Genomic DNA, 25,546 nt, shown 5'->3' with positions numbered 1-25,546 from the left:
CTCTTTGAGCACCTTTTCTTTCTGCCTCTATGGCCATCCAACAATTAAAAAGTCCAGAACTTTACATTTAAAAAAAATCTAATATCAGGGGAGGGTGTTTGTTACAAAACTATCTGAAACCCACTCATGACATCAGTATGATTTTTTTCAAGGTAGATCATAAAGAATCACAAATATCAAAATATGGATGTTTTGCAATATGTGCTTATGCCTTTCTTGTTTCTGAGTGACGGTCAGTTGGTCAGATGGTTCAGCCAGAGTGGGGGGTGGTGGTCAAGGACTTTCTACTGGGGGAGAGGATAATCATGCCTTGGTTCAGTGAATAAAGAGTGGGACTGAATGTGGACCGGGTCTGGTTGCGATCCGGTCCATTGGGTGGTTGAGTGGAGGTGTGTAGAGGTTAGGAGGTCAGATCAGGTCAGGAACAGAGGCTTGTCTCTCTGAAGAGCTCTGAAGGAATAGAGAGGAACCACGACAAAGAAAAATGAATAGTAATCAATCAATAATAATCAATCAATGTTTTTTTAAACAGACTTTGTGTTATGAAACACATTTCAAATACAATTTGAATGATTGATAGACACTTGGGTTAGCAACTGTTCTAATTAACAGATGTTTAAGCAATACATAAAGGGCTAGTTTCCTGGTCAACGATTAAGCCTCCTCCTGGAATACAAAGCTTGCTCAAAATAGAATCTAAATTCAAAGTACTTCTTAGTCCATAACTGGGCCCTAAAGGTCAATCTGAATATGAACTCCATTCATACTCTCATATCTGCTATGTTTCTCCATTCTGCTTTGTCATACTACAGTTGAAGTCGGATGTTTACATATACCTCAGCCAAATACATTTAAACTCAGTTTTTAACAATTGCTGACTTTCATTCCCAGCAAAAAATTACCTCTCTTAGGTTAGTTAGGATCACCACTTTATTTTAAGAATGTGAAATGTCCAAATAATAGTAGAGAGAATGATTTATTTCAGCTTTTATGTCTTTCATCACATTCCCAGTGGGTCAGAAGTTTACATGCACTCAATTAGTATTTGATAGCATTGACTTTAAATTGTTAAACTTTTGTCAAACGTTTCGGGTAGCCTTCCACAAGCTTCCTGCAATAAATTGGGTGAATTTTGGCCCGTTCCTCCTGACAGAGCTGGTGTAACTGAGTCAGGTTTGGAGGCCTCCTTGCTCGCACATGCTTTTTCAATTTCTGCCCACAAATTTTCTAGAGGATTGAAGTCAGGGCTTTGTGATGGCCACTCCAATACCTTGACTTTGTTGTCCTTAAGCCATTTTGCCACAACTTTGGAAATATGCTTGGGGTCATTGTCCATTTGGAACACCCATTTGCGACCAAGCTTTAACTTCCTGACTGATGTCTTGAGATGTTGCTTCAATATATCCACATAATTTTCCTGCCTCATGGTGCCATGCACCCCCACAACATGATGCTGCCACCCCGTGCTTCACGGTTGGGATGGTGTTCTTCGGCTTGCAAGCCTCCCCCTTTTTCCACGATGGTCATCATGGCCAAACAGTTCTATTTTAGTTTCATCAGACCAGAGGACATTTCTCCAAAAAGTACGACCTTTATCCCCATGTGCAGTTGCAAATCGTAGTCTGGCTTTTTTATGGCGGTTTTGGAGTAGTGGCTTCTTCCTTGCTGAGCGGCCTTTCAGGTTATGTCAATATAGGACTCGTTTTACTGTGGATATAGATACTTTTTTACCTGTTTCCTCCAGCATCTTCACAAGGTCCATTGCTCTTGTGCTGGGATTGATTTTCCACATTTCGCACCACAGTATGTTCATCTCTAGGAGATAGAATGCGTCTCCTTCCTGAGCGGTATGACGGCTGTGTGGTCCCATGATGTTTATACTTGCGCACTATTGTTTGTACAGATGAACGTGGTACCTTCAGGCATTTGGAAATTGCTCCCAAAGATGAACCAGACTTGTGGAGGTCTACAAAAAAATTTCTGAAGTCTTGGCTTATTTCTTTAGATTTTCCCATGATGTCAAGCAAAGAGGCACTGAGTTTGAAGGTAAGCCTTAAAATACATTCACAGGTACACCTCCAATTTACTCAAATGATGTCACTTTGCCTATTAGAAGCTTCTAAAGCCATGACATCATTTTCTGGAATTTTCCACGTTGTTTAAAGGCACAGTGTATGTAAACTTCTGACCCACTGGAATTGTGATACAGTGAATTATAAGTGAAATAATCTGCCTGTAAACAATTGTTGGAAAAATTACTTGCGTCATGCACAAAGTAGATAAACGTCCTAACCGACTTGCCAAAACTACAGTTTGTTAACAATAAATTTGTGGAGTGGTTGAAAAGCGAGTTTTAATGACTCCAACCTAAGTGTATGTAAACTTCTGACTTCAACTGTAAATATAGGTTCAATCTAAAATATATATATATATATATATAAAATAAGGATGAGTATTTCTACCCATTGCCACAGTATTCGCTGGTCCAGTCGAGGTGCTGGCTGGGCCCATTCCGACACACCTGTCTGTAGTCCATGGATGGGGACAGTCCCTGCCCACCGGACGAGTTGAGCATGTTCTGGAAATCTGATTGGAGAGGGAATCCCTGGAAAAAAAAAAAAAATTCAAAGTCTACCATTAGATACCATTTTCCAGTGTTATCTGTGTTATTCTACTCATAGAGATACACTAGTATGTGGACACCCCTTCAAGTGAGTGGATTCGGCTATTTCAGCCACACCCGTTGCTGACAGGTGTATACAATCAAGCACACAGCCATGCAATCTCCATAGACAAACACTGGCAGTGGAATGAAGAGCTCAGTGCCTTTTAACGTGGTACCGTCATATGATGCCATCTTTCCAACAAGTCCGTTTGTCAAATTTCTGCTCTGCTAGAGCTGTAAGTGCTCTTATTGTGAAGTGGAAATGTCTAGGAGCAACAACGGCTCAGCCGTGAAGTGGTAGGTCACACAAGCTCACAGTGTGTAGTGTGTAAAAGCGTAGTGTGTAAAAATCGTCTGTTCTCGGTTTGGAACACTCACTACCGAGTTCCAAACTGCCTCTGGAAGCAACGTTAGCACAATAACTGTTCTTCTGGAACTTCATGAAATGGGTTTCCATGGCCAAGCAGCTGCACACAAGCCTAAGATCATCATGCACAATGCCAAGCGTCGGTTAGAGTGGTGTAAAGCTCGCCGCCATTTGACTCTGGAGCAGTGGAAACATGTTCTCTGGAGTGATGAATCACGCTTCACCATCTGGCAGTCCAGCAGACAAATCTGGGTTTGGCGGATGCCTTGTGAACAGTTTTGCTAGTTCCAACTATAAAGTTTTGTGGAGGAGGAATAATGGCCAGAGGCTGTTTTTATGGTTTGAGCTTGGCCCCTTAGTTCAATTGAAGGGTAATCTTAATGATACATTATACAGTACAATGACATTCTAGACGTTTCTGTGCTTCCAACTTTGTGGCAACAGTTTGGGGAAGGCCTTTTCCTGTTTCAGCATGACAATGCCCCTCTGCATAAAGCGAGGTCCATACAGAAATGGTTTGTCGAAATCAGTGTGGAAGAACTTGACTGGCCTGCGCAGAATCCTGACCTCAACTCCATCGAACACCTTTGGGATGAATTGGAACGCAGACTGCGAGCCAGGCCCAATTGCCCAACATCAATGCCCTAATGCTTTTGTGGTTGAATGGAAGCAAGTCCTCACAGCAATATTCCAACATCTAGCGGAAAGCCTTCCCAGAAGAGTGGTGGCTCTTATAGCAACAAAGAGCCATCTTGGTCATGGATGAATTACAAATCAGTCTATTTAGAATAAATGGTAAAAGAGGCACAGCATTCTATTGAATTCTATGACTCTAATGTCAGTCATGACGAAGACCTAAGAGTCGAAACGTTGTCTGAGTATATCAAACTCGTATATATTTCCGTAGCAAAGTGCATCAGGGTAGCATGCACATATGTGCACATAATCATAAGCCAGACTTGGAGAATTATCCTTCAAAAGAGGATGAGCGCCTTGCATTTACATACAGATGGTTAGAATCTCACAAGTGGTTATGGGGTCTGAGTCCACAGCTCGCAATTCCCACGACACTGATGTCTCTGATAACAACAAAAAAAGCCAATGACAGCCAATACAAGTCACGTGCTGTGATGTGTAAGAGCAACAGATTAGCTAGCTTGTGGATAACGGATCTGTGGATACTGTGGATGGGAAAGTATTTGCAGGCTTCTCTATAGCGGTACGGCACTCAGATATATACGAATCAATTCATCAAATAATGACCTCCCATGTTATGTTATAGTATGACACTATTCAAATGAGCTGTGATAGACATTGGTCAAGACACGATGACTCATGAGGGCATCGTCATTGTTGGGAGTTGGTTATTGACTGAGCTTCCCTATAGCGAGTCAATGGTAGACGTGAGAGTGTACTCTGAGGAGGTGGAGCCTGACCAGCTGGAGAAGCGGGAGAGACGGAAGATGGGGAGTAAAAAAAGGAGTAGTTATTTTAATTAGGGGAGCAGAAATTTTAATGTTGGGGTTTCTTGAAGTGTTTGTCTTTTTTTGATTGGGGAGGGAGGGAGGAGTGGGACAGATAGAGGAGATGGGGGAGAAAGAAATAGAGACAGAGAAAGACACAGACAGAGAAAGAAAGACAGAGGGAGAGACAGAGAGATAGAAAGACAGACAGAGAGAGAGAGAGAGAGAGACTACGTATGAAAGGGAAGTGAATCTGGGCGCTACGCTGCAAGCTCTGCTCTGAAAGAGAGGGGACAGCAGGTGGCTGAGTTCTCTTCTCCTCCTCAGACTCTTACCTATTCAGGCATTGTTCCACAAATTCTTGTCCTTCACTCCATCACAAAGGCCCCATCTGCCCCCTTTTTTTTTATCTCTCTCTCTCTCACCCATCCCCCCTCCCCTCTCCCCCGTTTCCCTACTCTATTAACTACGGGAAAAAGTTTCAGCACTCGCATTTTTTTTTGCACTCTCTCCCCACCAAAATATGCAAAATTGAGCAAGGGAGGATTATTACTCCCCGTGGGATTTAAAAGTCCCCAATAAAAGAGGGATCTGAGTGCTAGGGGCTTAGTGGCAACCAAACCCAAACCTCTGTTTAACCATTCTTCCCCCCCTTTTCTCCATGGACTGACACAGCCATACAGGCAGCCCCATACAAGCAGCTCATCTAAAATTGGACTTCAGACAAATTCATATTCTAATCTGCATGAAGACTGAGGCACCCTTCTACACCCTCCCCCCCCTCCCTATTTTTTTTCTTCGATCAGCAACAGTTAACTTGCCTGCTGAGAGTAGATAAATGGCAGTTCCTGCTCTTAAAAACAACAACAACGATACCCGCATGCTTAGTGAATACTGTACCTCAAGTCTACAATCTCAATGCTTCACTCTTAGAAAAAAGGGTTCCAAAAGGGTTCTTCAGCTGTCCCCTTAGGTGAACCCTTTTTGGTTCCAGGCAGAACCCTTTTTGGTTCCAGGTAGAACCTTTTAGGGTTCTACATTGAACCCAAAATTGTTTTTACCTGGAACCAAAAAGGGTTCTTCAAAGGGTTCTCCTATGGGGACAGCTGAAGAACCCTTTTAGGTTTTAGATAGCACCTTTTTATCTAAGAGTGTACAGTATCAACATGCTCCCTTTCCTTTATATTATATATTCCGAGGAGGTTAAATAATCTGAACACATTGGACAGGTGAGAGTGGTAGAACACAGTCTAACTACTAGGATATGTTGTTTAACCTCCATATTGATATAACTCGTCTAGGAAGTGAGTGGCATAGAAAACTACCATTCACCCCAGCGCCTTTACCTAGGATCTCCCACCAACCCTTGTTTTGCTATTCATTCTAAGTACCACGCTCAGGAGATCAGGAGGTGAGTGTTCTCTCTCACTCAAGAGGTATGTCACCTGTTCCCCTGGATACCCGTTTCCATAACGACCTGGTCCCGTTGATACCTGATAACCTAGTCCTCTTATTAAACTAATGTCCCTCTCAAATGACACCACCCTATGGAGCTCAAAAGTAGTTGCCGAAAGGGAAAAGACAGTGGGTCATGTTAGATTGTACAGGGAGTAAAGCTGATCCTGTGGTAACATCTCCTCTAATATTATACAGAGCCCCCTCTCGGATATATCTTCTGTGGTTTATTTGTTGTTGTTGATTTTCCTCAGGACAAAATGTCTGTTGCATTAGTGAGGCAGCGAAACTGGGTGTTTTTGTGCATAGAAACGGATGGGTGATTTAACCTCTGAAGGGGTCAGTTACTTTTAAAATACAATTCCGATGTACAGTTTGCATTCTTGTATGTATTCTGTATCTAAGGTCCAGAGAGTGAGAGAGAGAGAGCGAAAGAGAGAGGTCCACTTCCCTTTTTCCAATCTGCGTTGTTGACTAGCCCCTACAGAGAACTCATCTCATTTCCTGTGTATGTGTCCTGTCCTGTCTGCTAGACTGGCTTCATCAGATAGCCCTGCCTGCCTGTGCGTTTTGTCTCCACCACTGATGCATTCATCAATCTCAATGTGCTGCTGTTGGTGCCCTTATATAACATCCTCAGCCTAATGCATTTGTTTATTACTGGGAGAAAATGGAAAATGGGGGATTGTGTGTGTGGCTATGTGTGCGTGTGTGTAGGGGAGTTGTGTTTTTGAGAGAAAAACGAAAAACAGGGATAGAGAGAAAGAGTGTGTGTAATGTGAATGTACAGTATTAGACTGGCAGTAGTATGAATACATCCTATCTTGCCTTCAATCTCTGGCACATGAAGGGACCGGATATGATTGTAAATAACATTGAAATGAATCATCTATAACTGTGATTCTCAACCGGTGGGTCGAGGTTTTGAACGGGTCCATAGTGACTCAGTAAAAAATACATAAAACATTAATTTACTGACTTTTTATGAAAAATACTGCAGTCTCAACTTAAACAACTAACGTCAGGTAGAAAGTATGTAGAGATGATATATTTTTTAAATAATTTAACCTCTGAACTATTTTTCTTCAATCACAGTATTTTCAATATAGAGTTATTAGCAGCGCTATTTAGCGTATTTGGTTGATGTTGTGGTCTCATAGCAGTGAGCTTAACATTCTTCATCAAGAATATGGGCAAAATAGAATGAATGGCAATGAAAAAGGTGGGGCTGTTGTTCCCTTGTCATATACTTGGTGTATTTACCGCCAATATAGCACTAAACATAGTTTTACAGATTGCATTTTGGCAACACCAAAAAATGGTGTGCAAAGTGTTTGAAGCTGTACATTGTAGGTGACCATGTCTGAGTGTATAACCACAATATGCATAATATGTACATTGTGTGTTTGTGTGCGCACTTGAGTGTGTGTTTTTGCATGTGTGTTGAACTCACCTGGGCCACAATGCTGTTCATTGACTACAGCTCAGCGTTAGTGCCCTCAAAGCTCATCACTAAGCTAAGGACCCTGGGACTAAACACCCTCCTCTGCAACTGGATCCTGGACTTCCTGATGGGCTGTCCCCAGGTGGTAAGTGTAGGCAACAACACATCTGCCACACTGATCCTCAACACAGGAGCCCCTCAGGGGTGCGTGCTTAGTCCCCTCCTACACTCCTTGTTCACTCACGACTGTGTGGCCAAGCACGACTCCAACACCATCATTAAGTTTGCCGACAATACAACGGTGGTAGGCCTGATCACCAACAACAATGAGACAGCCTATAGGGCGGAGGTCAGAGACCTGGCAGTGTGGTGCCAGGACAACAACCTCTCCCTCAATGTGACAAGGGAGATGATCGTGGCATACAGGAAAAGGAGGGCTGAACATGCCCCATTCTCATCGACGGGGCTGCAGTGGAGCAGGTCTAGAACTTCAAGTTCCTTGGTGTCCATATCACCAACAAACTAACATGGTCCAAACACACCAAGACAGTTGTGAAGAGGGCATGACAACACCTATCCCCCCTCAGGAGATTTGACATGGGTCCTCAGATCCTCAAAAAGTTCTACAGCTGACTGATTGCATCACCACCTGGTATGGCAACTGCTCGGCATCCGACCGCAAGGCGCTACAGAGGGTAGTAAGTACGGCCCATCACTGGGGCCAAGCTTCCTGCCATCTAGGACCTCTATACCAGGCAGTGTCAAAGGAAGGCCCTAAAAATTGCCAAAGACTCCAGCCACCCTAGTCATAGACGGTTCTCTCTGCTACAGTATGGCAAGCTGTACCGGAGTGCCAAGTCTAAGTCCAAAAGAGCCCTTAACAGCTTCTACCCCCAAGCCATAACAGTGCTGAACAGCTAGTCAAATGACTTCCTGGACTATTTGCATTGACCCCCAGTTTTTTTTACGCCGCTGCTATCTACGCATAGTCACTTTATTACCTCAATTATCCTGTACCTCCACACATTTACTGGGTACCGGTACCCCTTGTATATATAGCCTCGTAAATGTTATTTTATTGTGTTACTTGTTCTTTAAAAAAAAAAAACGTTTGTTTATTTAGTAAATGTTTTCTTAATTCTTGTTTTTCTCAAAACTGCATTGTTGATTAATGCCTTGTAAGTAAGCATTTCACGGTAAAGTCTCCACCTGTTGTATTCGGCGCATGTAATACATAAAATGTGATTTGATTTTGAGTGTGTTTTTATGCATTTGGGCATGTGTGTGTGTGTGCCTGTTCAACTAACCTGTCCCATTGAGGGTGAGTGCAGAGACAGCGGGTGTCCTCCGAGCTGTTGCTGGTGGTGCATTCCTAGGTGGGAGTGGGAGTGGAGCGGCGGGCTGATCTGGAAAGGAGGGGGGGACACCGCCGCCATGCTGCCCAGAGACACCCCACCTGAATGGGGTCCACTGGGCCGGGGGGTCACCCCCCGGGAGAGACCCTGGAGGGGGGACAGGTGGGGGCTGAGGCCGGCCTGGTGCTGCTGGGACTGCTGTTGCTGGTGGTGGGGGTGGGGGTGGTGGCTCTGGTGGTGGTAGGGGTGGCTCATGTAGAGGCTGGGGTGGGAGTGATGGGGGTGGGGGTGCTGCTGGGGGTGCTGGTGGCCTGATCCGGGGAACACGGGGGGCTTGGGGCCCAGCATGGAGGAGGCCTGGGACACTTTGACCTCACCTGGCTCATTGTAACTCTGAAGGGAGAGACGGAGGGAGGGAGAGATAAAGAGAGAGAGAGGACAGAGAAAGGAAGACGGGAGAAGGAGTTGGAAAGACAGAGATGGGAAAGCGAGAGATGGAAGCGGGAGAGAGAGCACAACAGTGATACCAGAGTCCTACAGAGTCAACTGACCACTGCTCTTATGAAGACGTATCACGGTAGAAGAACTACAGCTCCCAGGTTATGTCTGGTTCTGGTCCCTACCTGTGAGACCAGGCTTGCTCTGTATGCAGCCAGCTGCTTCAGGTATTCCTTCTTGGCAGTCTCTGTCTTCTTTTTGTACACCTATAAAAGACAGAACAGTAAACATTGCACTTCAGTTGCCAAACTACTTCATTCCTAGAAATAAACCCATCTACCGGGGTTAGTGTTTATGTCCTATGAAGCTATTATAATGCTAAATAATACTCAAAAGGTTTCCAGAACTAGATTGTTCCTCTTCACAATCCATCCATCCGTCTGTTTTTGTCTGTCTGTCTGTCTGTCTGTCTGTCTGTCTGTCTGTCTGTCTGTCTGTCTGTCTGTCTGTCTGTCTGTCTGTCTGTCTGTCTGTCTGTCTGTCTGTCTGTCTGTCTGTCTGTCTGTCTGTCTGTCTGTCTGTCTGTCTGTCTGTCTGTCTGTCTGTCTGTCTGTCTTCCGAGCTGTTGCTGTTCTCTCCAGGAAATACACTGTCCTGTCCTCAGACAGACATCCTTCTCCACCTTTACTGCTATGCTCCTCTCTGTATGCAGCTCTACGCCACACTGGAGGGGGGTGTGTGTGTGTGTGTGTGTGTGTGTTTGAAAATGTGTTTCTGTGTGTGTGTGTGTGTGTGTGTGTGTGTGTGTGTTTGTTTGAAAATGTGTTTCTGTGAGTGTGTGTGTGTGTGTGTGTGTGTGTGTGTGTGTGTGTGTGTGTGTTTGTTTGAAAATGTGTTTCTGTGAGTGTGTGAGTGAGTGTGTGTGTGTGTGCATGTGCGCGTTTGTAATAGGACAATAGCACGGCGCTTACTAGAATAAATATGTAAAAGCTTTCTCTTCCATTTGCTTCTGTCAAGAGGCCCTTTGTAAGTCAAAACACACAGTAGCATTCACAGTAGCATTCACAGTAGCAGAGCCACAGGACCAGAGAGAGCCACTAGCTACTTCTACTGTGAAACCGTGAAAAGGATTTAATGTTGTTTTTTTCATCAACTTTTTCTCCCTCTTTTTTTTGTGAGAACAATAGCCTTATACTCTATTATTTTATAATCTAATACACTGAGTGTACAAAACATTAAGAACACCTGCTCTTTCCATGACATAAACTGAATAGGTGAATCTAGGGGAGAGCTGTGATCCCTTATTGGTGTGACTTGTTAAATAAACTTCAGTGTAGCTGAAGGGGAGGAGACAGGTTAAATGAAACATGTTAAGCCTTGAGACCATTGAGACATGGATTGTGTCTGTGTGCCATTCAGAGGGTGACTGGGCAAGAGAAAAGATTGAAGTGCCCTTGAACAGGGTATGGTAGTAGGTGCCAGGCGCACCGCTTTGTGTCAAGAACTGCAACGCTGCTGGGGTTTTCACGCTCAACAGTTTCCAGTGTGTTTCAAGAATGGTCCACCACCGAAAGGACATCCAGCCAACTTGACACAACTGTGCGAAGCATCGGAGTCGACATGGGCCATCATCCCTGTGGAACGCTTTTGAACACCTTGTAAAGTCCCCGCCCCGACGAATAGAGGCTGTGCTGAGGGCAAAAGGGTGTGTAACTCCATATTAGGAAGGAATTCCTAAAGCTTGGTGTACTCCGTGTATATTATCATCTATTCTATAGCGTCAGAGTGGGGCGGATCCTGTCTAATGAAGTCCAAGAAGGAAGTGTAGGTGAAGAGGTCTGAGGAGGTAGGAGGATGCATTGTACTATCGGGGCCGTACCTGTTTCTGTTCCTCTCCGAGGCCGTCCCACATGGAGGCCACTATCTTGGACACCTCTCCAAAGGTAGCATTAGGGTTGGAGCCCTTGATGGCTGCCTGGGTGTCTCTGAAGAACAGGGCGTAGGCAGAAACTGGCTTTGAGGGTTCGTTGGGGTCCTTCTTCTTCTTCTTCTTGGGGGTCTTGGGCTTTTTGGGCGTCTCGACCGCTGCCGGTCGCTTCTCTGCCTGATGAAGAAAGGAGGAAGGAATGGTCAGACTATATGTGCTTCTGGAGTGAGCAAAGTGTGTGAAGAGTGAGTGTTGATTGTTTAAATAGATCAGAATGGACTTTAATAGTAGATACGCTATGTACAGTATACTGTAGGACACAGAGTTTTTCCTTACCATGATCAGGAAAAACTCAGGGCACTATTTAAAATGTTGACTGTATATCCTTCCTAACATTTTCCAGAACATTCATAAATATTTTGGTTTATTTACCTGCTCTTGTCCAGTAGGAACGTACCGTTTAAAACAATTTGTTTTCTATGTGAGATAATGAACATGACCATGAATGTGAGAGTTTGCAAACAGATAGAAATCATTTCTGTATAAAAAGACCTTGACAGATGTTAGTACCGGTAGTTACAACTATGCAAGACTTTCATTTATCCATCAATTTATGAATATGTTTAGAAATGGCTTTATACAGGAAACACAGAAATAGCCATAACTCTGAATAGCGCAGTGCACATTTCTGAAATGTTGACCGCATTAGATTTTATACTCCACTAAATTAAACATAAGGATTTTTCCAGAGGGGCACATAAAATATTGAAATAGTTTCATTTTCTAAAAGATTGCTATTTGCAGTTAAAACATACGGTGGAAATAAGGGTGTGGAATATGGCAAAGGTGTTTGGGAAAAGTACCCGTTGGTTTGATTTCCATATAGTGTTGTATATGCATGGAAAATGGCACCATTGTATGAGCAATCACATAAGCATTAAGATAGCAGCTCTCCACTGTGACTCCCTTCTCCAAGGGAAAGGGTAAACAAATGTAATGGCACAAAGGTTACAGATGACTCACACTTATACAAATAGGTGTATGTGTGTCTATGTGCATGCGTGTGTGTGTGTGTGCGTGTGTGTGTGGGGCTGTATAATAAGGAAGTTAGTTGTTTTGTGCGTGTGTATATGTTCACGTGTGTCGGTTCTCTCTCTCTCTCTCTCTGTGCTCTCTGTGTGTGTGTGAGTGTGTGCCTGCCTGCCACACACGTGCATGTATGTATCCATCCCTATGCTCACCTTTATTGATTCTTCATTGTCATCCTCATGTACGGAACTAGAAGGAGAGGGTGTGGCCGACTTGCTCCCAGGGGGAGATGGGGAATTATGGGTAATGTTGTTCCCGCTCAGTCCCAACTGGGCATTGAGTTGTGATTGGTTGATGGTGGTCAGCTGACTCTGATGTCCCATGCCTGATTGGCTCCTGGGTCTGAGCGCTTCCATTGGCTGATGGCTGCTGTACCGGGAATCGGAATTGACCATTTGTTGCATCTGAGAAAAAACAATGTAGATTGGTTTTTAAATGGCATAAAAATGGCATACAATAATGTTACTCTTGACAATGGTTAACCTACTCTTAGAAACACTCTTGAAACATCTGCTTGTTCACACAAATACTCACAAATTTTCCTTCACACACTGAGCATTGTTTCAACCATGACTGATACAACTTGCATCCTTCAGCACAGGGACAACGTCATTTTGGTCTATTTGGTTTGATTGAATAGCTCCCCTCCGTGTGGCCCCTCCCTTCCTGAGTGTGGCCAGGTCACCTGCTACCATAGGCACTGACAGGTGCCGTGAGCGACGCCTCACGCCTGCTATTGTCCCTGACACAGTGTCCTACACAATGTCCCTGACAGGAGGGGCTTACATCAACACCAGGACAGGTGACTCCTGTTAACTGTATAATCTACAGAGAATTAACCCCATCCATCCCCTCCAGCTAACTAACACCTTAACCCCTTATATCAGAGATGGAAGAGGAAGCGAGACACCCCCTCGCTGTTTTTTTCTGCTTTTTTCTTACTTTTTTACCCCGTGTTCGTGATATCCAATTGGTAGTTACAGTCTTGTAACATCGCTGCAACTCCCGTACAGACTCGGGAGAGGCGAAGGTCAAGAGCATTGCGTCCTCCGAAACACGACCCTGCCAAGCCGCACTGCTCGCTTAAAACCGGAAACCAGCCACACCAATGTGTCAGAGGAAACACCGTACAGCTGGCGATTGAAGTCAGCATGCATTACGCCCAGCCTGCCACAGGAGTCGCTAGAACGCGATGGGACCTGGACATCCCAGTCGGCCAAACCCTCCCCTAACCCGGACGTCGCTAGGCCAATTGTGCGCCGCCTCATAGGTCTCCCGTTTGGCTGCGACACAGCCCGGGATCGAACCCGGATCTGTAGTGACGCCTCTAGCACTGTGATGCAGTGCCTTAGACCGCAGCCCCAGTCGGGAGGCCCCTTCTCTGCTTTTTTTCTGGTTCAATGAAAGTCAATGAACTAAGTAGAACAGCTTATGTCACCACGACCTCTTGGAGATGGTCATACATACTGATCAAAAGAGAACCATGGCGCTCTCCCACAAGCCTGGCTGGTGCATGAAACCCGTGAATTCAGTCAAACAAAAAGGTGTAATGGGTTCGCACTCAAAAAGATGTTGCATAAAGCTTACTTGATTATTCATTGTTTGTAATTATTTTCAGGGATAGATACAATTTTATTTGAATTCAAAACAGCATTTGTAAAGAACAACAGATGGGCAGCAGGTGGTTCTAATCAGGGTTGCCACTCATCTGCCTATCAGAGATGTGGCTTTTCTGGTCTACCTTCTTACAAATGATTCACAAAGAAATACAGAATTATAGGGTATGGGAGAGGGCACGGAGGGCAAATCACAAATCAATCGCCCCCCAGGTGTCCGCACACCTAAATACATCACATCAATTCATGAGATAGCCCGGCCACAAAGGACTTCAGGCACAGCCGTTCATAAATATGTGGGGCCGACAAAATCTGATAAGGACAGTGTTCCTGTATAACAGTCTAAATTTGGCTTATAGGAAGGAGGTGAAATCAAATTATTAATTTAAACCGTGTGGAGATACAGAATTGTATTTATATGTCCACATGGCTTCTCTGTGGAGTCATTTGTTGTCAATAGTCCCGCCCTCTACGCGCTGGATGAACTTTTCCCATCCCGAGGCGACGCAATTCATAACAGAATGATTTTGCCCTATAAAAGTGTCTCGCAAACGGCGAGGCGATGTCTTGACGTCGAGCAGTACTTTTATGTTCTCCAAGTCGTACTTTCAAGACGCGGGATGTTTTTTTCTTCTTCAATACAAACCTTATTACAAGAACACTGTAACATAACTCCTTTCGTAGGGCAAGTTACACATGACTTTATTTGATAGGTCCTAGAAGTCTGAGGGCACACAACATTAGAACAGTTTCTTATGGTGCTACAAGAGGTACATGGGAAGCATCCTTCTATGAAGGCCTGCTTGATGGGTTTCTTGATCGTTTATAGGTGAATGAAGGTGGATTCTGGAAGGCGGAATTTAAAGAGGAGTCTGAGGATAATATCTGCCAATGTTTCTTGGCAATAGACTTGATGCCATTACAGCTGTCATTGAAAGTAGGTATATAGTTCACAGAAAACGGTTTCTTCTGTTTTGTCGGGATTTATTAAGTAACTAGCTTCTGTTCAAGCTTTTGACAAGCCAGGTATCAGGGTATCGTCTCAAGCGAGAGAAAAAAACGCTTGAGAGAATTTGATTGTCTATCATATTCTTCCTCTGTGTCACAGATGCTACTCAGTCGATGAAGTTGGCTTACTAGTAAACCTCTTTTTAGGGGGAGAGGGTGGTAACTATCAGCTGTCAAAACAGTGTTTTTATCTGTAGGTTTTCTGTAAACTGCAGTACTTAAGAGATCATCCCTTCTTTGTAACAAGTACATCTAAGAAATGCATAGAGTTAATGCTTTTTTCCATAGTGAAGGAAATCGATTGTACTCTAGAGTTAATGTAGCTAAGAAATTAATTGAGTTTAATTTCGGAACCTGTCCAGAACACAAAGCAATCGTCCAATATTTAACATGATCCTTGTAAGGATTATATTCTGAAAATAAAATCCAATTCAAAATACTGATCTAAGGTCAGTGTTGTGTTGTTGTTGTCATGACAAACATGACAAGGCGGCAAGAGCAGACTGGTACACAGGCTAACCAATCTTTCCCCTTAGAGCAGCTCACCCACTGAACACCTCCTCTCCCTATACAGATGTGTGACTGTTGGTACAGCCAGATAGGGCCTGGGTGATGTGGTAAGGGAAAAAAGGGTGATGTGGGTGTAACTAAAACGGGGGGGTTTGGTGTCGGGCCGTTTGGTAACCGCCAGTAACAGCGGAACACAACCTAATCCCCATGGCGACGTGGGGGAACTTTCAGAATGATCAGAGGTGAGTCACAAGCCAGGTCATCATTATGACACTAATATGAATGGATGCCAAGGATTCTTTTATCTCTGTCTGTCTCCAACAATGCATATCTTATGGTATAGTCTCTGGCCATTCATTTATCAAAGCACCGACGCCATTTGAGTAAGTGTTATATTAATAGGTAAATCGTCTAAGAGAAATTCACATCTGCAGTGTGTCTTTTAACCTTGTAAATTGGGATGATATTCAGAAAAATGTCTGGTTCTGGGAATACGATATAGGCCTACAGATAAATTGTTGATACAATAACATGTGGATGGATTAATATGGGAAATAAATGGCAAATGAGTGCATTACAAACAGGAAATTGGTTTCAGTGGAATGCTGGTAAAAAAATATAAAAATGTAAATGAGATTGTAATTTAGTCCATTTAAAACTACGGGGAGAGGAAACTACTTATCTGTAGGCCTACATCGTTTTCCCTGAACCAGACATTTTTCTCAATATCTTCCGCAATTTAAAAGGTTAGACGATACACTGCTTTTATCCCCAGTTCTGTGAAAAAAATCCCATCTGCAGAAGTGAATTTCTCTTAGACGATTTACCTATTAATCTAACACTTACTCAAATGGCGTTCATTATAATCAACTATCGGTGCTTAATAACAATGAATGGCCAGAGACTGAGAGAATGAAGGCTAAACGTATAGAAGAAGACATGAGGCTAATGCCCCAGACCAATAGAATCGACCAGCCTCTTTCATTCCTCGCCGTGGCAACAAGCTCTCGGCCCCGTTGCCTGGCAACCATAATTCATAGCCACTCTAAATGGATGTTCTGTGAGAACATTAAGGTGAACGGGAACAAAATGCCCTTTGTCAATCTGGGGAATCTTTCAGCCGGCACGTCATCCTATCCGAGCTCCTATTTCCTTTTAGTAAAAGTAGTTTACGAATGCTGAGCAATAGAAAACACTCATGTTTCGAAGTGTTTTAGCTACCGAGTGAATGTGAAACATAATATAGTGGTAGCTAAAATGCTTGGCTTAAAGTGGAAAATAGGCTGTGATGGCCAAACTTGGAAATCATTAAAGTTCCCGCACAGTTATTCTGATTCAAATGTAAAATAGCCTTTTAAGTGACCAAAACATCACCAATAATATTTTTGGGAGATGAAAAAAATGCTCAGAATTTGAGTAAATTCAGTGAGGCTTAATTCCATTCATTCCACTCCACCCATTACAATGAGCCTATCCTCCTATATCTCCTCTCATCAGCCTCCTCTGTATGCCAGTAACTAGCTAACAGCAGACACAGATGAAAGGGAAACTTGTAAGTATCTTTGCTGACACAAGTCAAATTTTGGCACCAGTAGACTACCGAGCTAGCTATGCAAACCACAGCCCTCTGCGAACACACATCCTGTGATGATAGTTACAAGGTGGTATTATTTAAATTAGGTAAGAGAATAAGATGTTACCATTGGTGTATTAAAATGAGGGGCTTCGTTGTGATAGGGAGGCAGATAGCCTAGCGGTTAAGAGCATTGGGCCATTAACCATAAGGTCACTGGTTAAAATCCCAGAGCTGACTAGGTGAAAAACCTGCCAATGTGCCCTTGAGCAAGGCACATAACCCTAATTGCTCTTGTAAGTCGCTCTGCATAAGAGCTTCAGCTAAATTACTGAAATGTCAAACTATGCCCTTAATAATCCCGCCTCCTGAACTCTAATTTTTGACACAAGGGAGCGGACCAAAACCTAGCAATGTACCAGCTACAGTCATTTTTCATACTTTGGTCATCCTACTTTGATCTGGTTCCATTCAAATATCAGGACATTTTTGATTAAAAACATGATTTTGACTGTGCTGGACCTTTAAGCTCCACATTGAAAACCCGAAATTGGGTTATATGGTTCAAGAACAGGGTTGTGTGGAGCTACACAGCTACACCTGTCTGATTAATGGAAATAAATATGCAGCAGGGAAAATCATGAAGAGCATGTAGACAGCACACAGTGCAATCATGTCGTTCCTCAGTGGTGAAGGTGCTGTTGAGACATAATATTGTTGTTTATCGGTGAACATGATGAACATGGCCAAGGACAGAAAGAACCTCTGGCTGAGAGCGGGACGTGAGAAGTTTCACTTTGACTTGAATGGGAGATTTAGGTCCAATACCTATGCAGAGTGGTAAACCACGATTAGTCATGTCACCTATCACATCGTGAGGTTTCTGCAAGGAAAGACAAATCCAAAAGTTTAGGTTTCATTTCTCCACTTCTTGAAAAGTCAAGACTTGAATTGAGCGTATTTCTGCTGAATGTCACCCCACCAGTTTGTTTTTCAATTTCGAATGAAATGAAGGGGAAAAGCTTAATCAACCAACTGACAACTCATGGGTCATCCAAAAGAACACTGTTCCTCGATCCTGGTCCCGGAGACCCAATGTGTTATCCAGGCTTTTGTTCTTTCCCAGTGCTAACACATATGACTGAACTAACCGGCTAATCGTCAAGACCTTGATTAGTTGGATGAGGTGTGTTGTTGCTGGGATGGAACACGTGCCTGCACCCACAGCTGCCATCCAGAACAGAAAAACCCACTTACGTATTTACAGTGATCTCTGCACACTGCTTGCTCGTGGCATCAGGCTAGACTCACCACAGACAGGGTGCTGGACATTAGGCCGCCATTTTGGCTTAACAGCCCTCCATCCTGACCCATCATGTCCATTCCCTGCAAGTGGAAGGGGTGCAGGCCACTCTGGGAGTGAGAGGGTGCCAGTGGGTGGTAGGAGCCAGACTCCGACTCTGGTAGGTGGGGGTGCAGCATGTGTTCTGGGATGGTGGGAGGCGTGATGGGGGGAATGTTGAAGTCTTCATCCCCCAAACTGGGCACTGGGTAGGACTGGAAAATAAGAGGAGAGGAAAAAACATTAGAGAAGAAATAATATCAAAAAATGATCATTTAGCAAATGTTTTTAAGTGGATATGCAAGTCCACCCAAACTGGGCAGTCAAACACATTAGGCCTAGGAACATAATAGAGGTGGATGCTACACTTTGGTAGTAGTGGACAATGTAAAGCTCTTTGAGTGACTGGAAAATAAATCCAATTCATTATTATTACAGTATTATAACACTAACGCTCAGCTACAGCACTGCAATACAGAACATGCAGATTACATCAGATCATTCTAGTCCTCATTAATAGACTACTATGGTTCCATGAGTCTTTATTAAGACTGTGCAATGGGACGTCTGTAAATACCTTGTGAATTGATGCTATTATTAGTAGGCAATTAGGACTAATGATGTACACAGCCTCAAACAATTTTTTTTAATGATCAACGATACCAACAATGAGGATTAATCATCATCGTTGATGCAATCATGATTACTTGAATTAATTAATGCATTAATGATCAACTACACATAGGATACATATAATCTCATTTTGCATGTCAACAAATGTGTGTGAATGTATTTGGGCATGTTTTTCAATGATTCGGGCTAAATAAAAGGGGGTTTGAGCATAGATAAATGTATGTAAATGTTCCCTCATTAACTACACACGAAAGGCTTCTTTTATGCGCCTTGACAGTCAGTTCCACTTGGCTGTGCTGTATTCTATGTCTTTTAAAAGCCCTATGTCCTTCCCTCCCTCCCAATCTCTTTCGACCCCTTTATAGCTCGCCGGGGAAAAATGTAAAACAGCCAAGGAAGATGAAAGGCGGTATAAATCTGAGGCAAAGACATGAATTATTTGGTAAACACTGCAACAAACTGCAATCACTTTGAATCAACAGGAAATATGAGGTATGATCTACATCTATACAGCTCTGGAAGAGGAATTATTTCCATCAAGGGAGAGAACTATTTAACACGTTCAATTGCTCTTGATCAGTACGACTCGGAAGGTTTCAGTTAACTCGGTGAAGCTTTCCAAAAGAAGACAGCACAACAAGTCAACCTTCTGATACTTGAAATGTTTTCTTTTTCTCTCTCCCCCAGAAGTGACTTCTTTTCCCAGCATCATTGGCGGGCTCAGGAGTTACGTTCTGCCTCTACTAACTCCTTGTTGATTCCCTCCAAGATTTTCATTACGGCTAATTTACAGCTTTTATTTTGCTGAAAACAAAATGGAGCTGACAGAAAGCCAACTCCAGGCAATTAGGCAGAGAATCAGTTCAGAAACCTATCACTACTGAAATAAATAGCAGCCCAACTGTTCTTCCAAAAGATGGCAATAATCGTTTTAATGAGCTTCCTTCGACTTCTCTTTCCTTCCCTGCCGAAAGCCAACGTTGTGCACACATTTGCATATTTGATTGTGTTTCCTCTCGCAGATGTCAACTTTGGTTGGTGTGAAATACGTTGGCATAATTCATACAGTAAGGTTTTCAGGAACAATACATTATTTAGCTGTCGTAAAAACAACAACAGATGCCACAATTGTTGTTGTCTATGGTTACTTTGATATTGATACTTCAAATTTGACCAATTATTTCATTTTCACGATACATAGGCCTACAGAAATACCTTATATAGGAACGGAAAAGGCCAAGTCAATGTTGTGTCAAAGACGTTTTAAAGTATGGGCATAAAACATTGATAATTACATAACAACAACAAACATGACAGTTATATAACTGTCACTTCCTGTGCAGAGTTCTGGTGTAGTCGTTGTTATTACATTCTGCGGCCCTCCTAGAAAAACACACCCATCTTTACTCTGGTTTTCTGATAACTCACACTGAAGAGTCTTGGGAGAACTTGGGTTGTTTGCTCAGAAGCCAGACACACAGCAACATTATGTCTAACTTGAGAGTGATGGCGTGCTGCTGCATACCACGTGATCAACACGAGAGAAGAGAGACAAATCTCCAATTGAGAGAGAGAGAGGCAGAGAGAGAGAGAGAGAGAGAGAGAGGCAGCAAGAGAGAGAGAAGCAGAGAGAGAGGCAGACAGAGAGAGAAAGGCAGAGAGAGAGAGAGGCAGAAAGAGAGAGAGAAGCAGAGAGAGAGGCAGACAGAGAGAGAAAGGCAGAGAGAGAGAGAGGCAGAGAGAGAGAGGCAGCAAGAGAGAGAGAAGCAGAGAGAGAGACAGACAGAGAGAGAAAGGCAGAGAGAGAGGCAGAAAGAGAGAGAGAAGCAGAGAGAGAGGCAGAGAGAGAGAAGCGGAGAGAGAGAGGCAGAGTGAGAGAGGCAGAGAGAGAAAGAGAAAAAGGCAGAGAGAGAGAGAGAGAGTGAGTGAGAGACAGAGAGAGAGATCATCCTGTCTATTACTGACGTTATTTTAATTTGTTCTAAAGGTGATGAATTGGATGTCCAGGTCATGGTATCAGAGGTCAATACAGTGATATTTGTTACTGTTCAGTCTATTTGGTCTCGGATAATATGATGAAGACAAACACGACGTGTTGTTTCATGTTGTCCTCCCATTCTAACACACCGACACCATCTGTAGTGAATAAAAATAGAAAGATAGGTAACATATTGTACCTCCAGTACAGATACAGTACGCCCACACAGCTGTAGCCTTGTGCTAATTAGCACCCTAAATCATTTTTTTTCCTCCAAACTAACATGGACAGTATCGGAAGGCCGTATTACCAAGCCATTCATTTGTCAAAACCAAAACCTTCATATTGCCCCGTGTAAGCACCTTTTCTAATATCAAGCCTCGTCCTGAATATATATATATATATATATATATATATATATATATATATATATGTATATATAAAAAAAAAAAAAAAAAAAAAAAAAAATATATATATATATATATATATATATATGTGTGTGTGTCATTCTCTTCAATCGCCCATTGTCCTTTTCAGTCGAGAACAATAGATGCGGTAAAGAGATCAATCTCAAACTCGAGCAAAACAATGGAAATACCATGGCAACGCCACTCACGTGCCCCCGTAGGGGAAAGATTCAGAATCTCCTAATTTCCCCTATACAATTTTGCCTATTGTTTGGCTATTGTGTATATGTGGATTGTATTTCACATTATTTTGGGGTAAAAATCGGAGTATAAGAGGTCAAACCCAATATATAGAGGTCAAACCCAATACATGCTTGTGTCATCGTCACCAATCAACTGCATTACATCTTCAAGTACCACCACCAACGCTTTCTATGTGGCCACTATATGCTACCAGCTTACACGAACGGGAGTTAGCATTTTTTCGAACCCCGAAAAGGATCATTTCTAAATATTATGCAGCAAAAACAGCCAAATATTTCCAAATCCTTTTTTAGTAAACCACCTTGTGGGTCTGTTAGAACACAAAAATCATAATGGATTAGACGAATATCCACTTTCCCCCGCGGTCTGCATTCCATTGATCCCATTTGAGTCCCATTCTGCTCAGAACGATGCAAATGCCTGCTGGTGGGCCTATTTTGATTAAATCCATTCAAATATATTGTATTCATATTACAAATGCCCCTTTAAAATGAAAAATAAAAAATCCTAAAATGAGAAGGATATTTAGTACATTGCAAGACACGGCAGGACAATTTTTGTTTTTTGTTTAGCCTCTAGAATGACTACGATTAGCAACAGTTGCAGACTATCAGTCTTCAACCTTAGTTAAAAAAGAAACAGACCTATGACTTATAAGTCAACGTCAACCTACATCAAATCACAAAATGGTATTTCTGTTTGAAGATGAGTGACAACTGATGAGTGCAGTGCAGACCAGCAATCTTCAAAAGACCACTGCTGAATTTGATCATATCGAGATATTTCTCTCATTTCAATTCACTTATTTCAAGTCAACATGCCATAAATAATGCTGTAAGATTAAGTATGTGGGAGATGGGGAATTCCCTCCAACCAATTTAAGGCCCCATACCGCCTACACACAGTTTTTATGATGAATAATTATTGTTTTATTTTGCCAAAAAAAAATTCCACTCAGCACTTAACCTACCCATAAACCATTTGGCTAATCTGGCAAGTCACTTTCTTATTCGTTTAAAAAAAATCAGTGATCAACTGTTCATTAGTTTGATATAAAAGTTTAGACAAACACAATAGCTATTTTAGATTGGCCCAAGATAAGCCTGAGTAAAATAATTGATGTGGATTAAAAAGCAAAAAAAGAAATAGAGCCTCTATTTGTCTTGTGTGTCGTAACAAAATGAGATAATTTTGCCTCAACGGCATATAAAGCTATCATATGAAAAGCCCCCCTTCAATTCACATTCAAATATGATTTATTGGCACAAGAATCTGCGAGCTGCAATGTTGGCAATGCAATTAATAATGAAACAACTTCTTTCTGCCTCTCTCTTTTTCCATCTACAGTACAGCCTTATTCTAAAATGGATTAAATTGTTTTTTCCCCACAGTTGACAGTACTTGTCAGAGCAAAAACCAAGCCATGAGGTCGGAGCAATTGTCCGTAGAGCTGCGAGACAGGATTGTGTCGTGGCACAGATCTGGGGAAGGGCACCAAAACATTTCTGCAGCATTGAATGTCCCCAAGAACACAGTGGCCTCCATCATTCTTAAATAGAAGAAGTTTGGAACCACCAAGACTATTGCTAGAGCTGGCTGCCCGACCAAACTGAGCCATCGGGGGAGAAGGGCCTTGGTCAGGGATGTGACCGATGGGTTCTCTGTGGATATGGGAGAACCTTCCAGAAGGACAACCATCTCTGCAGCACTCCACCAATCAGGCCTTTATGGTAGAGTGGCCAGAAGGAAGCCACTCCTCAGTAAAAGATACATGACAGACTACTTGGAGTTTGCCAAAAGGCACCTAAAGGTGAACTCTTTGGTCTCTTTGAACTCTCTTGACTCTTGGGTATGAAGCTGTAATTGGTGACAAAGGTGCTTCAACAAGGTACTGAGTGAAGGCTCTGAATCCTTATGTAAATGTTATATTTCAGTTTTTTTTATTTGTAATAAATGTTCAAAAATGTCTAAAAACCTGTTTTTGCTCTGTCATCATGGGGTGTAGTCTGATACATGAAAAAAAACGATTTAATCCATTTTAGAATAAGGCTGTAATGTATTTTTGGTTATTGAAAAAGTCAAGGAGTCTGAATACTTCCCAGAATGCACTGTATATTTCTCTCAACACATACAACCGAGCACAAATCTAAAAGATGTGAGACTAGTTCAGGTTTCACAATATAAGAAGAAATCAACCTAAGGACAGCCCAAACCTCATTTACCCGACATTTATCTTCAATCGCCTACTGAACCAAAAGGGAACATGAAGAATCAAACATATTTTGTTCTGGGATAGTTATTCAAACATTTTGGATTCTAAATTCAAACGTTTTTGACTCATAACTCTGTGACAGCTTTGATCTCAGACTCTGATCGGTTTTAGGGGTTCGTAATTCTATTCTGTGGTGTGTTTTCTGCCTGGCTTGTTTGAGAGCAATGCACTGCTGTGATGTTGCTCAACCCTGTCTGCTGCTGAGAGCTTAGGTTCAAGGTGAACAGAACTGTTGCTGCCAATAAAACAAATGTCCTGATCCCAAAGGAAACAGAGCAGGTGAGGTGTGTTTGTGTTTTTGGTTTTACTGTCCTTGTGGGGACCAGAAGTCCTCACAAGGATAGTAAAACAAGGAATAATTGGACATTTCGCTGGTCCCCACAAAGAAAAAAAGGCAATTTTAGGCTTAGGGGTTAGGTTTAGGGTTACAATTAAGATTAGAATTAGGATTAGAGGTTTAGGATTTAGGGTTACAATTAAGATTAGAATTAGGTTTAGAGGTTTAGGAGTTAGATATAGGGTTACAATTAAGATTAGAATTAGGTTGAGAGATTTAGGAGTTAGGTTTAGGGTTACAATTAAGATTAGAATTAGGTTTAGAGATTTAGGAGTTAGGTTTAGGGTTACAATTAAGATTAGAATTAGGTTTAGAGATTTAGGAGTTAGGTTTAGGGTTACAATTAAGATTAGAATTAGGTTTAGAAGTTTAGGGTTACAATTAAGATTATAATTAGGGTTAGAGGTTTAGGATTTAGGGTTACAATTAAGATTAGAATTAGGGTTAGAGATTTAGGAGTTAGGGTTAGGGTTACAATTAAGATTAGAATTAGGGTTAGAGGTTTAGGATTTAGGGTTACAATTAAGATTAGAATTAGGGTTAGAGATTTAGGAGTTCGTTTTAGGGTTACAATTAAGATTAGAATTAGGTTTAGAAGTTTAGGAGTTAGGTTTAGGGTTACAATTAAGATTAGAATTAGGGTTAGAGGTTTAGGATTTAGGGTTACAATTAAGATTAGAATTAGGGTTAGAGATTTAGGAGTTAGGTTTAGGGTTACAATTAAGATTAGAATTAGGGTTAGAGATTTAGGAGTTAGGTTTAGGGTTACAATTAAGATTAGAATTAGGTTTAGAGGTTTAGGAGTTAGGTTTAGGGTTACAATTAAGATTATAATTAGGGTTAGAGGTTTAGGATTTAGGGTTACAATTAAGATTAGAATTAGGGTTAGAGATTTAGGAGTTAGGTTTAGGGTTACAATTAAGATTAGAATTAGGGTTAGAGATTTAGGAGTTAGGTTTAGGGTTACAATTAAGATTAGAATTAGGTTTAGAGGTTTAGGAGTTAGGTTTAGGGTTACAATTAAGATTAGAATTAGGGTTAGAGGTTTAGGATTTAGGGTTACAATTAAGAATAGAATTAGGGTTAGAGATTTAGGAGTTAGGTTTAGGGTTACAATTAAGATTAGAATTAGGGTTAGAGGTTTAGGAGTTAGGGTTAGGTTTAGGGATACAATTAAGATTAGATTTAGGATTAGAGGTTTAGGAGTTAGGGTTAGGTTTAGGGTTACAATTAAGATTAGAATTAGGGTTAGGGTTTGATTTTTAATGGGAATCAATTGTTTTGTCCCCACAAGGATAGTAAAACAAACATGTGTGTGTGTATATATACAATACAGTACCAGTCAAAAGTTTGGACACACCTACTCATTCAAAGGTTTTTCTTTATTTGAACTATTTTCTACA

General features: G+C 42.1%; 1 protein-coding gene across 3 annotated transcripts in view; it reads right to left on the bottom strand.

The window, feature by feature from the left end:
- LOC112260390 (thymocyte selection-associated high mobility group box protein TOX-like) overlaps positions 1–25,546 on the bottom strand; it is a 58,834-nt gene that overhangs the window by 384 nt on the left and 32,904 nt on the right. For 2 of the 3 annotated variants that reach the window (XM_042328690.1, XM_042328688.1), the window contains 7 exons: positions 18,222–18,467; positions 12,356–12,607; positions 11,067–11,291; positions 9,373–9,453; positions 8,702–9,142; positions 2,463–2,605; positions 1–450 (listed from right to left, as the gene is read on the bottom strand). The exon at positions 1–450 is cut by the window's left edge and continues 384 nt beyond it. In XM_042328690.1, the coding sequence (XP_042184624.1) occupies positions 414–450; positions 2,463–2,605; positions 8,702–9,142; positions 9,373–9,453; positions 11,067–11,291; positions 12,356–12,607; positions 18,222–18,467 (1,425 nt within the window). In that variant the 3' untranslated portion in view covers positions 1–413. The remainder of the gene's footprint in view (positions 451–2,462; positions 2,606–8,701; positions 9,143–9,372; positions 9,454–11,066; positions 11,292–12,355; positions 12,608–18,221; positions 18,468–25,546) is intronic. The other variant, XM_042328689.1, reaches the window with a different exon arrangement.

The sequence above is a fragment of the Oncorhynchus tshawytscha genome, linkage group LG10 (genome assembly GCF_018296145.1).
Source record: "Oncorhynchus tshawytscha isolate Ot180627B linkage group LG10, Otsh_v2.0, whole genome shotgun sequence".
Classification (NCBI taxonomy): Eukaryota; Metazoa; Chordata; class Actinopteri; order Salmoniformes; family Salmonidae; genus Oncorhynchus; species Oncorhynchus tshawytscha.
The sequence above is the reverse complement of the archived record's forward strand: the minus strand, read 5'-3'. Positions and strand labels throughout refer to the sequence as shown.